General features: G+C 41.9%; 1 protein-coding gene across 2 annotated transcripts; it reads left to right on the top strand.

The window, feature by feature from the left end:
* Window positions 1-7: 7 nt before the first annotated feature.
* On the top strand, window positions 8-9,672 carry AP5M1 (adaptor related protein complex 5 subunit mu 1). Of its 2 annotated transcripts, XM_087748065.1 has the most exons (8): window positions 8-142; window positions 3,937-4,582; window positions 6,122-6,349; window positions 6,846-6,985; window positions 7,739-7,824; window positions 7,928-8,043; window positions 8,311-8,407; window positions 9,495-9,672. In XM_087748065.1, exons 1-8 carry the CDS (start codon window positions 75-77, stop codon window positions 9,590-9,592), a joined length of 1,479 nt encoding a protein of 492 aa, XP_087604191.1. In that variant the 5' UTR covers window positions 8-74; the 3' UTR covers window positions 9,593-9,672. The 2 variants fall into 2 exon arrangements, 1 of the variants encoding a protein (XP_087604191.1); XR_015702409.1 differs by lacking the exon at window positions 9,495-9,672 and having other exon boundaries at window positions 7,909-8,043.
* Window positions 9,673-13,638: the final 3,966 nt, after the last annotated feature.

The raw sequence follows: 13,638 nt of genomic DNA, 5'->3' as shown, positions 1-13,638 counted from the left end.
GGGCGGCCTCCGCAGCGCGCAGCTCCCGGCCCCTCCCCGGCCGCGGCCGCCCTCAGCCTCCCGCCGCTGCCGCCATGGCCCTGCGGGCTCTGTGGCTCCTCAGGCACGACCCCGCGACCGGCGGCACCGTGCTCTTCTCCAGGTAACGGCGGCGGTGTGGGGACGGGGAGGCGGGCGCGGGCCCGAAGGCTGGGCAGGCCCGCGGGCCGGGCCGGGCCGGGGGCCCGCAGGGGGCCGGGGCGCGGCGGGGGTTTTCCGGCCGCCTCTGCCCGGGCTGCGCGCCCTGTCGGGCTTCGGTGAGGCGGGGAAAGGGGAGAGGCAGCCGGCAGGTGGGCGTCGGAGGGCGCCGGTGTTTTCGGAGCGGCCGGGGCTGCCTCGGGGCCCCGAAACAGACGCAAAAATACCAAAATAGCCTGGTGCCTGATAAACCCCTTCGGTCCTCACAGCGCCGCCGGCCGCTGTACGGTTCTGAACCTGATTTTGAAAATTTCTAGGTGCAGATAACGTGCTTTTCGCGACCGCCTAAATATTTTTTTACAGCTTCTGCATTTTGCACATGACTCTTCTCTCTGTTCCTCTTTCTGTTAGTTACTGTAAAGATGTTACCTAGCTCTTCCCTGTCCTTACATGGAAGAGGACAAGGCACTGATTATGAAGTGGTGTTATGGGCAAAGTAGAAAGCATGTATTTTTCTTATATTCTCTTCATCTTGTTCCGTACTTGTACTAAAAGTACAGTATTTTCAGGCAGAAATTTAACTTTCCATTTGATTTTAATTTTTGCATAGTTTTTTTAAGTCAGTGAACCAAAGGGGGACTTTGTACACAGAACTCTTACAGAGTTTTAAGTAAGACTTCGGGCTCGGCAGGCTTCTTTTGGTGGTCTGGCAAAATCTGTTGCCATTTCTGTGTACTCTTCTCTGATTTCAGAGGACTCAGTTCCCAAAAATGAAAGGAAAAATAACTGGGGGGTAGGAAAAGGAAAAATACTGAGACCTGACTAAAGAGACGTGACCCACAGTTGTAGTCTGTATTCAGTAAAACTGAAGAGAGAACCTAGAAGGAGGCAAAAAAAAAAAAGAGCAAGTAGGCTATCTTCCATCTTCAGGTGCAGACAGATCTCTACATTGGACATTCCTCTGATTGTTTTAGGATTAGTATTATGGTCCTTGTATTACTTACAAGACTAGAGATGAGGCCTCCCCTCTACAAACACAGAGAAAGAGAAAGCCTTGTCCTAAAAATCTGAGAGTGTAATCACCATGGAGGGAGGGGGGGGCTAGCGACAGGGATATGTGAAGTAACTTGTCACACAGTAAGTGGCAGAGACAAGGAATAGCACCCCTTTGAAAAGGGCAAACTATACTTGATACTTCAAGTGATTTCCAGACTTAGATCTTTCAAGTTCCCAGAGGAAATAATAGGGCTGTGGAAACCCCAAGTTTATCCTCCTAACTGACCTTAAATTCAACAAAGCGCACAGACAATATAAAGAATGCCGGATCACATGGAAACTGTTGGTTTCGGGACTTATGCACTCAGCTGGAGATACGTGAGCCCTGATCTTTAACCTCGGAGAAGACATCTGGGACATCAAAGCATTCCACTTTTTTTGAGCTGATCATAACTTAATTCAGGCAACAAGTATGGTCTCTCTCTTGAATCACCAAAGCTCATTCATCCCTGGAAACTTTCATCTTTTTAAGTTTTCATCGCTTTCTAGAAGGGAATACTGAAAAACTGAGATCTGAAGGGCTAACTAGTCGTCTAATGACTCAGCTAAAGCTGGGAAGATTCAGTGGGAGGAGAAGATTGCTGTGGCCTGGGGACAGCTTCAGCAAATGGAGCAGGCAGATTGGGACATAAGTAAGACAAAACTAGACTGAAATATCACCTCTTCCTTTGTTTTGGAAACATCAACCAAAAATAAGAGAAGCTCACCAAGGTTACATGTAGCCTCTTATCAACAGCCTTGCTCTGGAAGTCCTCATAAATTTTCGAGCTGCAAAACCAGTCTGTTTCTTTGCCCTTCAAAATAGATGTGAGACTGCAGGGAGGCGTTTTACTGTCATCTGTATCCTGTTTACAGGTCTCGTAGCTCTGGCTTCTCTGCCTATGCTTGCTTTTTCCTTACTGGAAAAAAGAAAAAAACAACTCTAGCTGCCTGATTAAGAATCAAACAAAAAAGCACAGTCACTGAAAATAAGCCTGAGGAAGTGTAGCTGCCTCCAGCAAGAGTGTCTGCTACTTCGTTAAGGAAAGATGGTGTAGGTCTGGGACTTAAAGGCAACAGGATAAGAACCATGCAAGTGTTGAGGAGCAGAAGGGGAGCGCTACATATGGAGGTCCTAGATAAAACAAAGTACCACATTGCTGGGATTAAAAGTTCCATCACAATTTAAGAAACAGCCTGTCAATATGTCTTTAAAAAGATGGTGTAAAAAGGGGAATAAATGAAGGCATTTAGGTATCGCCGCATTTTTTTCTCCCATGTTTGTGTGTAAGCATGGCTCTGAGTGGGAACAAACATGCAGCCTGAGAACAGATCTGCTACAACGTGATTCATAAAGTGATTTAACCAGTTGCCTGGCATGTAACCTGTGATATGCACCTTGAGGGTCTGTGGAATCCATGAAAGAGAATGTAGAAAAGCTAGCCTGTTATCAGACTTAATGTAAGAGAGACTCAGGGGAGTCTGTAGTTCCAAAAAGGGATGAAAACCAGTGCATTAGTGGAAGTAATTTTTCTTTTCTCGGCTATTTATTAAAAGACAACTCTTCAGTTCCTCTTGATAGAATTAGGTTAGCTTGAGAAGAAATTCATCCCTCTCTCCTTTAAAAAATAATACTGCTTCAGAAGAAAAAATCCCAGACATAGCATTAAACAGCTAGTATGATTTTTCTCAAACTTTATCTCTAGGAAATTTGAAATGAAATATATAAGTTGATGCAACATAGCAGTTTTAAAATATACAAAACCGTGTGTCTTTGTAACATGATTACATCTTACGTACTCAAAAGTAAAAAAAATGAAATTATGATGCAGTCGTCACAACTTATATCATATATTGCACTTCCAGTATGGAATCCATTTCACTCCCCCCCAAAAAACCATGCAGCTCTTGCTGGAAAAAATGGACTTATGTACACTGAAATCTTTGTATTTACAATATTGTAAAGATTTCTAGTTAATCTTGTTAATCAATTGAAGCAACTGCTGCAGATCAATTGTGTGAGCTCAGAACAGCAGTGAAAAAACTGTATATAAGTAACTTGCATTATACTGTCTCATAAATAGAGTATTTAGTAGAGTAGCAAAGCTGTAGCAGTAGCATATTATATATAGGCAAAAAGCTGTTGTAATTGAGTTTTGTTACATGGGACATCCATTTTCTTAAATGTCTGAAAACTTGTCTTCAGTGTGATCTCGCCTCTTAGAAATTTTTCGCTGTTGAAGTTTCGCTGCACTGGTGCGAGTCATACTTGGGTTCGTTAGTGTCCTTTAAACATCCCATACCTTTGTGCAACAGAAAGGGTAGACAGACAGATTCACATTTTATTTAAAAAATTAGTGAATGTATTTGCTCAAAGTTTCCAGTAAAAATCCACCTGCTAGAATGAACCCTAATTACTCATGAAATAGTTTTATTGACAAAGATTTAGATTCTGATCCCATCACTGTTTCTGTTAGGATGCTGCTGGCTTCCACTTAAACAAGGTTAGTTTTAGGACCAGGGGGGCCTTTGGGAGTTATTTGAATACCTAGAAGAAACCCATCCTTGATTATATCAATATTCCAAAGATTTTTGTAATGCTTTTGCATTCTCTGACAGCCAGAAAAGGGATTGCATGGTTCTGCTTCTAGGAACTCTGTTAGTATGATATTTTGAGTGGGAAAAGATGAGTAGCACTAAGACGCTCTTATTTCCATCTCACAGACGTTTCCCCACCGTTGAAATACGCGCAGAGACCTTCAACGGGTCAACACATGTGCCTGTACCATCTGACAGCGCTTTTCTTAAAGCCTTGCTTTTTGAACTGAGGCTCATAGATGACCATATTTTTGTGGAGCATCGAGATACTTGTACCCGAATCAATCACTCATCAGTATATTCAGTTCGCACCGAAGGAGGGGATCTCTGGCCCGTGCTTGCTTTTCAGAAGAGTGGTCTGATCTATGCGTGTCTCCCACTAGTTGAGGAGACCTTGGAGCCACGGCCGCCTCTCCTCACTGTTAGTGGGCTCTCGCAAGGGCTGGCTCTTTTGTTAGGCATTGTGGACTACATCTCTCCAAGTCGGAAAAATGAAGCCGAGATGAATGCAAAAATAGGCCAGCTTCGAAATTTGCTTATACAGGCCTGTCCGCTTGGCACCCCCTTAAACACAAACATACGCAGCTTAAACAGCTCGTTTGATGACATTCAGGAAATGCCTACAGATGAGAATCAACCGGCTTGGAGATCCAACACGTATAAAGGCAAACCTCAGGTTAATGTCTGCATCACTGAAAAAGTCAAGTGTATGCAGTACGACAAAAGAGATGTTGTGGACACATGGCAAGTTTACGGAGCTGTAAATTGCAAGGTGAGAGCATTTTATGTGTGCAAGTCTGGCCAAAGTATTTTTCACGCAAGCACACTGGGGAAAGTAAATACTCATGGCATTTTACTTTGGTATGTGATCAGTGAATTTCTAATACTGTAATATTTCAAAGCGTAACAAAGTATTACATATTAGACTGATGCGTTAGCAGTGTTTTTTATTTTGATCTTTACTGGTTTTTTCCTGCATGCTCCATGCATTTTTTCAGTAACACTTTATGGGACTTAAATTTTCAGCAGTAGCTACATTGCGTGTATTTTCCCAAATTTTTCTTATTTTAAATGAAATAGGGAGAAATCATTTCATACAGTCTTTGCATATAGAGACTAAGAAATGGTAGTGTAACACCAAGTTTATTTCCAGCTATCTAATAAGCAGTGTGTTAAATAATAAGTAGAAACAGAATTTCTGAATGAGTCTTCTACAAGTGTCTTTACTTGAGCATTTTTAATTAATTTTCCTACCAAATGAAAGTTTAATCTTCTATCCTACTTTATTCGATTACAACATTTTCAATCCACAAATGCAGTTTGTTTGGCTGACATAAGAACTGTTGATACAGAATCTGGTGAAAGAAGCTGGTTGTATAATTATTTTGAACATTTTTGTATGCGACAATGGTTTTCATTGTTTAATACTAAAAATTGGGGAATATTGACTAAATAGATCAATAATAATTTTTAAATACATTAAAATTTGTGGTTTCTATAGTTGATGTATGTAACGCTCTTCGTCCTGAATTATGCTTAGGAAGCACACTATATTATCACAGCACGCTGCATTTTTAACCACCAGTGTTTTAAGAGGAGAAAGACCTAATAAAGAGGATCATGGTAATTTAATTATTTGCAAGAGGTGGGATACTCATCTCCGAAGGAAGCCAACTGAAGTACTGCGCTTCCGAAGACTGGGTTATTTCCCACCAGCCATGCTGCTAGGGATTATGTGGGTGAACAGCTTCCTGCTCTCAGAGGGACAAGTTTCTAGGTCATCTTGCAGCGTGGATGCCCTTACATAAGAAGAAAGCCCTGGTGTAATCGTGTGCTGCTGAGCTGGCACACGGAGGGACGAGACAATGGATGCGCCGCACATGGTTGCTGTGAGAAAGCTGACATGGGACCGCAGTGGCCATTAATAGCGTGCTTGAATCCATTAAGCGGATGTTGTAAAAGTAACTGAATTAATTAGACTATCGCCAAGTGTGTTTATGTAACATTCATAATGATGTAGTTATACAGTAAGTCCTTGGCTTGCTTATCTGCTGTTTTCTTGCTAAAGGGTACCTGTCAATTAAGAGACATTTAGCTAAGACTGCAGCGCTAGCCCTGCTGTGGGAAAGGCTACAGAAATGGGAAAGGGACTTTGTTCTGAAAGTATTTGTCAGTGCTAATGTTTGAAGCCAGCTGAAACTTTTTAGTGTGTGGTTGTTTTTTTTTTTAATGCTTGTATTCAATTTTTTAACATCTAATTCTGACTTGAGGGAGATACTTTAGAATAACTTCTTGACTTCTTTTCTTCCAGTGTGATATAGAGGGATCTGCACCAAACGTAACCCTCAGTTTGAATCTCCCAACTAATGGTCCTCCACTCCAAGATATTGTGGTCCATCATTGTGTGACTTCCGTTGACCCTGCCATGCTGATGTCCAGTAGTGCCGAGCCACTGGATGATTCTGTGTATAACGGACCTTACAAATTTCCTTTCATTCCTCCTTCAGATTCATTCAACTTGTGTTACTACACTTCCCAGGTAATAACATCCCTGAACCTCGTTATTTTGCATCTTCAAACAGGAATAAAAATACCTATGTTGTTGAACATGTCTGAATGAGTTTCAGTCCAGTTCAGGCAAGTAAAATGCTATAAAATTATAAATTTAAAAATTATTAAAAAATATATAAAATATAATAAACTGCTTGGAAGGCACTTCAGGACTTGAGTCATCTGAGTCATGTTCAGGAGGTGCCAGTACCTTTGACAGCTTGGCATGGCTGCTGTTATTATGCTAAGTGAACCACTTAGGTGCCTGAATTAGACAAAATGAATCCAACCTGAGATGTCAGGTGCGTATACCCCAAACCTATGTATGACAAACAGCCTGAAGAGTTTGGCATATACTGTTCAAAACCAGTCAGCAATTAATGGGTTTTTCTTTTTAAAAGTACTTTAGCAATTAAAACAGTATGTAACTGATCTTATGATGATGGTGTTAAATTTATCTTGAGAATGAATATAGTTCTTTCCAGGTTCCTGTTCCACCAATTTTGGGATGTTATCAACTCATTGAAGAGGGATCACAGTTAAAAATAACTATTAATTTAAAGCTTCATGAAAGCATAAAGAATTCTTTTGAGTACTGTGAAGCTCGAATACCTTTTTTTAACAGGTAAGAATAAAGAAATCCTAAATAAATTTCTTCCATTTCTCCGTGATCTTCCTGCAATGAACCTGTCAGGAGTCAATATAACAGATTATCCTCCATCAAAGTACTACCAGTGCACACCGACCTTGCAGATGGCGGGAAGTCCCCTTGGAATTCTTGTAATTTCCAGAATACAGAATTATACCAGAATATTTGGTAATGTTCTGAATACTTCTGTTGCGCATCCTGTTTCCCTGCGGTATTTTTTCACATGAAACACTGCCACGATCCTCCCGGTGGATTAAGTCTTGAGATCGCTTCCAACCCAGGGTTACCAGTTCCTGAAAACTGCTAATCGTAGCTACAGATCAGCTTATCAAAAACATAGTTATTTAAAATTAAAACAATAGTTTCCATTTAAGCCTCTCTGACAACTGCCGTGACTACACTGTCACATAATTATCTTGAAAATTTAAAGATGATATGATAGAAAGTTGCTGATGCTGATCATGGTGTTAGTAAAACACTATCAGTGAACTAAAGACAGTAAAATATCAACAGCTCTTTTATGATTACTAGGTTGAGACCATGGTGATTTCCTCCTGCTCTGTAATTTCTTTTCATAAATTAGCGGTGTGCTCAGATAGGTATGATTTGTCTGTATGCACATAAATAACGTCTTTCGGCATTTTGTTGCTTTCTTTAACAAAATGGGTGTTAATAAATACTGAATGATACTAATTCCAATGGGTTTATTTCTTCTCTGTCATACTGTAGGGGCCCAATCGCTCAGTTAGAATACAAAGTTAGTTATGGCCAACTGGATTTGTCACGAGAGAAGAGCCTACTGGTTTGGGTCATCGGTAAGCAGAATACCCCTGTGCACTCCTACTTCCTCTCCCAGTTGGTTTTGTATAGTGTAGGCACAGCTGTATAACTTCTTATAGATGCTGTTTCTGGCTTCAGGACAGAAGTTCCCTAAATCTTTGGAAGTTTCTCTGACTGGAACCGTGTCTTTTGGCGCTGCAGGCAAAGAGCACCCAACGGATTATGTTTGCACTGGGAACACTGCTTATGTAAAAGTAAGTCGCAGGCTCTGTGAAAGGAGACCTTAGTAGTCATTTTTTTATTATCTTAAATTGGCTATGAAGATACATTGATTTTCAATCAGACATAATTACTAGCCTCTCTGTTCTCAGCATGGAGTTTTCTGTTTTCCTGCTTACAGGATTTGACATTCTGTCATTTTGGAGTACGTTTGCACACCAAGAGCATGTAACACATTGCCAGTATTAGCACAGCAAGCATGACAATATGCATCTGATCATGTTTCTCCTCTCTTTCTATAGCTGTATTTTAGGATCCCAGACTTTACACTTACTGGATGTTATGTAGACCAGCATTCTATTCAGATCTTTGTACCAGGAAAACCCAAAATTACTGCATGTGAGTTGCTAAAAATGTCGTTTATTTAACTGAAACTGTGTATTGTATGAACTGGATGTCAATGACTAAAATTTTGTAGCTAAAGTTGGACAAAGCTTTTTCCTGGTTTGCTTGGGACATCCCAGAAATTTTGTTCTCTGCTTTGTATTCTTTTTTTGGTGATGCTTAAAGCGTCCCTGGAGTAGGGACTGGCATCTCCCTTTCAGATGAAAGCTCTTATTACTCAGTTACAAAGTCAGGCTCTCTCCCCTTCGCCCTGTGATGTTTTACTACGCTCTGCATAATGGCAGAACTTTTACGAGGGGGGCGGAGAATCCTCTCTGTAGTTTGGCCCCTTGTTTAGGACACTTTTGGCAGACGTGATGTGTGGATTGGCAATACCCAGGCACAGAACTCGGCTCCTGCATGCAAGGTGAGACTGTTGCTGTTGGTGTCATGACACCAACATCCCTTGGTGGATGTGGCTCTACGTTGAATCTGTGGAGCAGAAACCAAATCTGCTTATTCTTGAGTTAATGCATGACTACTTCCAAGTCTGCACCAAAAATACACTAATTGGGAACACAGTAGGCACTCATTAAATCTCAGCAGTACTGTCTAATGGAAGCATTTTTATTTGTTGCTGTCTATCTGTTGCAACTTCTGTCAGTCATGTTAGCAGAAGTCTGTAAATGCCTTTTGAAAACTGCGATCCACACTGTTAATTTTGTGACAGGTCACATTCAGTCCTAAATTGTAATACAAAAAAGCAACACTTTCATACTGTATGTTTTATATTGAGTATGCGATTTATATTCATTGAACAAAATCCAAGCCACCCACCTGCTTTTGACTTAACCTCTGTTTGAATTTTAAGCTCATGACTGATACATTAGTAAAGGTGATTGAAGCGGAGACTTTAAATGTCTCATTATCAGAAACGATTTTCAAATAATAGTAAGAGTCTTACAATTTAAAGAGGCTATTATACCTTTTCTGTAAACTCGTAAGAATGGATTAGTAGTCTCTTAAGTTGCATGAAGGAATGTCTGATTGTAAGGCACCCTGTAATTCTTATTTTTCTTGCCTATTTTGTTTTTTTTTTTAGCCCGGGAGCTGATTTCTTCTGATTACTACATCTGGAATTCCAAAGCACCAGCACCTATGGTGTACAAAACCTTATTTGACCAATTTGCTTGCGAATGATTTTTGTATTTAAACAAAACAGACAGCTAATGAGAGTAATGTCATGATACGGTGAAAATAAATATTCTCCAGCACTTGTACTTTGTATATTTGCTTAAAAATTTCTGTTGCGGAAAAGCAAAAGAAGTCACTTCTCTTAAAAACATAAGTTGGTTTTAAATCGTTTAGTCCTGGGCAACAGCTTAGAGAAGACAGTTTGAAATGTACTTACGGTGTCCATTTTTACTTTCCCTTCTAACATTAACTGGTACAAAATAAGTACCTAGTGATACAGATACAGACTGGTACAATTGGGCGTCTTCCAGGACTCCCAATTACTCCACTGGTTTTCTAAACCAAAGAGCTCACAGGGTGTGAAAGCTTTCAGTGTCTTGTTCCTGTCATGAAGTCACAAGAATCTGATTAGACCGCAGATTAACAGGACAGCTAAAAGCAAGAGTTCTGCTATTTTCATGAGATGCGTACAGAATACATACAAGTCAATAACTAACAAAAATTTTAAGAGAGGGGAGCATGAGGATCCAGAGGTGCGAACCTGGTTTCTCAGATCACAAGACTAGCTCTGAGCAGGCAAAACCAGCTAAGTCTGATGGAGGTTCCAAAAAACACGACGGAGCCATTTTCCTTGGAAAAACAGGCGCAAAAGAAAAGGACTCAGTTTACAGAGGCAGACCTCTGATTTTGAGAAGAAGATTGATATCTGCAGGAACGCAGGAAATGGACTTTAAGTTATCAGGAAATGAGGAAATTCTGAAAGGCTGGTGAAAAACTTGAGAGAACCTGGAGAGCAGCACAAAAGAAGAGAAGAATGCCGTATAACAACCGAGCGTGCCGGCTGCTCCTGCCGTACCTCTCGTCTAACTACGCTGTGTGATAAATAAGATCAGTGATGATGTAAGGAGAAAAGTTTTAAGCTATAATTTAAAAGATGCTTAGATTGAGATAGTAATCGGTTGGTTAAATGTTCTAAAGGGTGGATTAATTCATGTGAAACATGCCGTTCAGCTGAAGCTGCTATGCAGACTTACAAAACAGCTATGCTATGACCCATTTCACACGGGTGATGTGTCCATTTTGATTCGCAGGCAAAAAGTGCATTAATGATTTTGCCCAGAATCCGGCCCCTACCTGTTACCGTTGTCTGCATGCCTGGACACCACACTGTGAGTGGGGAGAGGGGGTCTCTCTGTTGGAAGGGTTTAGGGCACCCACCACAGGATTTCAGTGTGTGGCACTTGCTTTCCACCTCCCCTTGAGAAAGGTGGGAGCTGTCTGTTCTGCACAGCAGCACCGTGGAGGAACGGCTTTTCTTCTTCGCAGCATTTCCCCGAGAAATGCTCTGAAACAGTGGGACTGCCCAAATTCACAGCACATTAGAAGAGAATCCCCTTGCAGTTAAGAGCAGGGGGTCCTTCCCAAATCACGTTCCTTTTTGTTTCCCTCTTGTCTCTAACTCTCGGGGTTAGGAGAGCTGCGGTGCTCGGGAAGGGAGGGCTGCCGCTGCTGCTGACTTTGCGCACACCTATCACTGCAGGCCTGGATGGAGGGAGGGGATGGGTGATGTTTCTCTTCTAGCCCTCAGCAGTTTTCTACAGCTTCATGCAAGCCATCACCTGTTTTGATTTATTATAAGGGTTTGCTCCGTAAACCTCTGGATTATAACTCTAGCACGTTCTTGCTGCAGTGCTCTGCCCCTGCCTGGGGACAGCTCTACAGTAAGAGAAGTGGGGAAAGGAGGCTGCGTCTGCCTTTTTTTAACCGTGCGGCTGAGGTCTCTCTGGCAGGCTTGAGTATGCAGCACGTGCCCTGTTCTTTGGAAAGCACCCACGAACGAGTTGGACCGCAGAACAGATCAGGTTAAATTGGCACACGCCTTAATCCAACGGTCTCGGGCAGCGACTGTGGGACACCCACGCTGGTGAAAAAAGAGTCGGATGAAGCCTTTCTCCTGGCCTGATGGCTACGCTTGTCTTTTGGAAAGAGGAAGGGCCCGTTCTCGTGGATGCTTCATAAATCTTAGTAAGGTAGTAAACTAGTAAAGTAAGCTTAGTAGTGAACTTAGTAGTAAACTTAGTAAGCTTAGTAAACTAGATGACTAGCAACTCAGGTCCATCATGACTGAGGTACCTTTCACTCCTTGTGAGCTTGGTTTGGGATGGAAATATATGTGAATAAACAATGTATATGATTCAATTCTCCCTCTCGTGGTCAGATGATGTCCTCCTCACAGCCTTCAAGTACAGACAGATTAGATGTTTCTGTTTGTTTGATGTAATCTGCATCTTTCGGAAAGCACAAAAACTTCCTCATGGCCTGACAGCCCTTTCCATGAGGAAAGCACAGGCTGCCCAGGGCAGGGGCTGAGTCCCCATCCCTGGAGGTATTTAAAAGCCAGGGAGATGTGGTGCTTAGGGACGTGGTTTAGTGGTGGGCTTGGCAGTGCTGGGCTAACAGTTGGACTTGGTGATCTTAAGGGTCTTTTCCAACCCAAACGATTCTGTGATTCTATGACCTGCAGAACACAAGGCATGGAGAGAAACGAGTGATGTGCGTAGGGGTTCCAGGTGCCTCCAGGGCTGAGCAGCAAATAGGGACACTGGGGAGACGACACTGGAAGCCAGAGTCCAAGGAGTTATAAATGACTAAACCCTTCTGCACATCCCTGGGAGCTCCCCCGACACTGTCACTGTTTCTCTACGTGCTCTGACCATTTTTCCTGTTTTAAGAGGGAGAAGAAAACACTTCAAAAACTAAATCAGGAAGATATGATTGAGAGCTCACAAGAGCCCGAGGACTCCATGGCAGAGGTGGTATCTAAGCGTAGTTCTGGTGGGCTCTAAAGGTGATTAAGCCCTGTGTCAGTGGCATTCCTTTAGCTCTTTAAAAAAACCAAGTTTTTAATACAACAGTTTCTTTAAAAATATTCTGTGTTAAAGGGAAAAAAATAAGAATTCTCTTTTGGTGCAGAGGGCTCTTCCTTCTACAAGAGTGCTTGCTGCTTGAAGCGCTTATATTTATAATTTCATTACAGGTATTGACTGTATGAGATCTATGCAGATAGCTTTGCACAGACTTTCAAAAGAGGTGGCCAAAGAGTTCTCCAGACTTAGTATTGCATTTCAGAGGGCTAGAAGAAAACTGGCATGTAAATCCATGAAAAGAATAAGCAGAAGGATTTACCAACCTGCCATTTTTCCCAAACAAAATAAAGGGTATAAATAAGAAGTTAATATAGAACTCACTTCATTAATAAAATGAACTTGCTTCATTTCATTAAAATTTTCAGGTAATGTAACTAATGCTAATTAACATGAATTTAAAGCAAATATATACTGTCAAACAAACTTTTTAGATGAGACTGCACATTTAGTTGGGAAAGAGAACTGATGTAACACACCTCTAAGAAATTAAAATAATCCAACGCATAACCCATTAAACAGTAAAACCTGGCTGACATTGCCAAATGCCGTGGCGATGGGGAACCATCATCAAACATGTTTTGGATCCCGACTGCGTTAGTTAACGCTTTGTGGAAGGTGTGGAAGAAAATGGGGAATTTGCACGGATGAAGTTCACAGTGGGTGCAGTGGGTGAGAAGCAGTAATTACTGAAGGTGCTGAAGCCCTCATTCAAACCCTGATGGTTTGAATGCCTCAGGAAAAAAAAAAAGTAAAAAAAGTAAAAGTAGATGTTGCAGCACAAGCAGGTGCAAAGGTGTGGATCTGAGAACAGATGCCATTGATACAGGGTGAGAGGAAAAGGGGGCAAAGGATGTCAGAAAGACCTCGTAGGTGGCTTGGGTGTGCGTTGCCGTGGCCAGAAGGACCAGTGTCATCACTGAATGCACAAGGAGCAAAAATGCAGGAGTACCTGGCACTGGTGCGATTCTCACCAACCCACAAGGCCCCCATTTCTGGAAAAATGTCCAGACTCTGAAGCTTCTGAGAGCTTCTGAGCTTCTCACCAAAATCTCCCTTGTTCTTCACCACCACCCCCTTGCTACCCCCAGCGTAGCCTGCCTTTCCCTCAAAGAGTTGTGTCCAAAG

Source organism: Nipponia nippon, unplaced genomic scaffold (assembly GCF_047370975.1).
Source record: "Nipponia nippon isolate SJK-2023a ecotype South Korea unplaced genomic scaffold, ASM4737097v1 scaffold_11, whole genome shotgun sequence".
NCBI classification, from domain to species: Eukaryota; Metazoa; Chordata; class Aves; order Pelecaniformes; family Threskiornithidae; genus Nipponia; species Nipponia nippon.
Note: the sequence above shows the minus strand (reverse complement) of the source record. Positions and strands in the feature narration are given on the sequence as shown.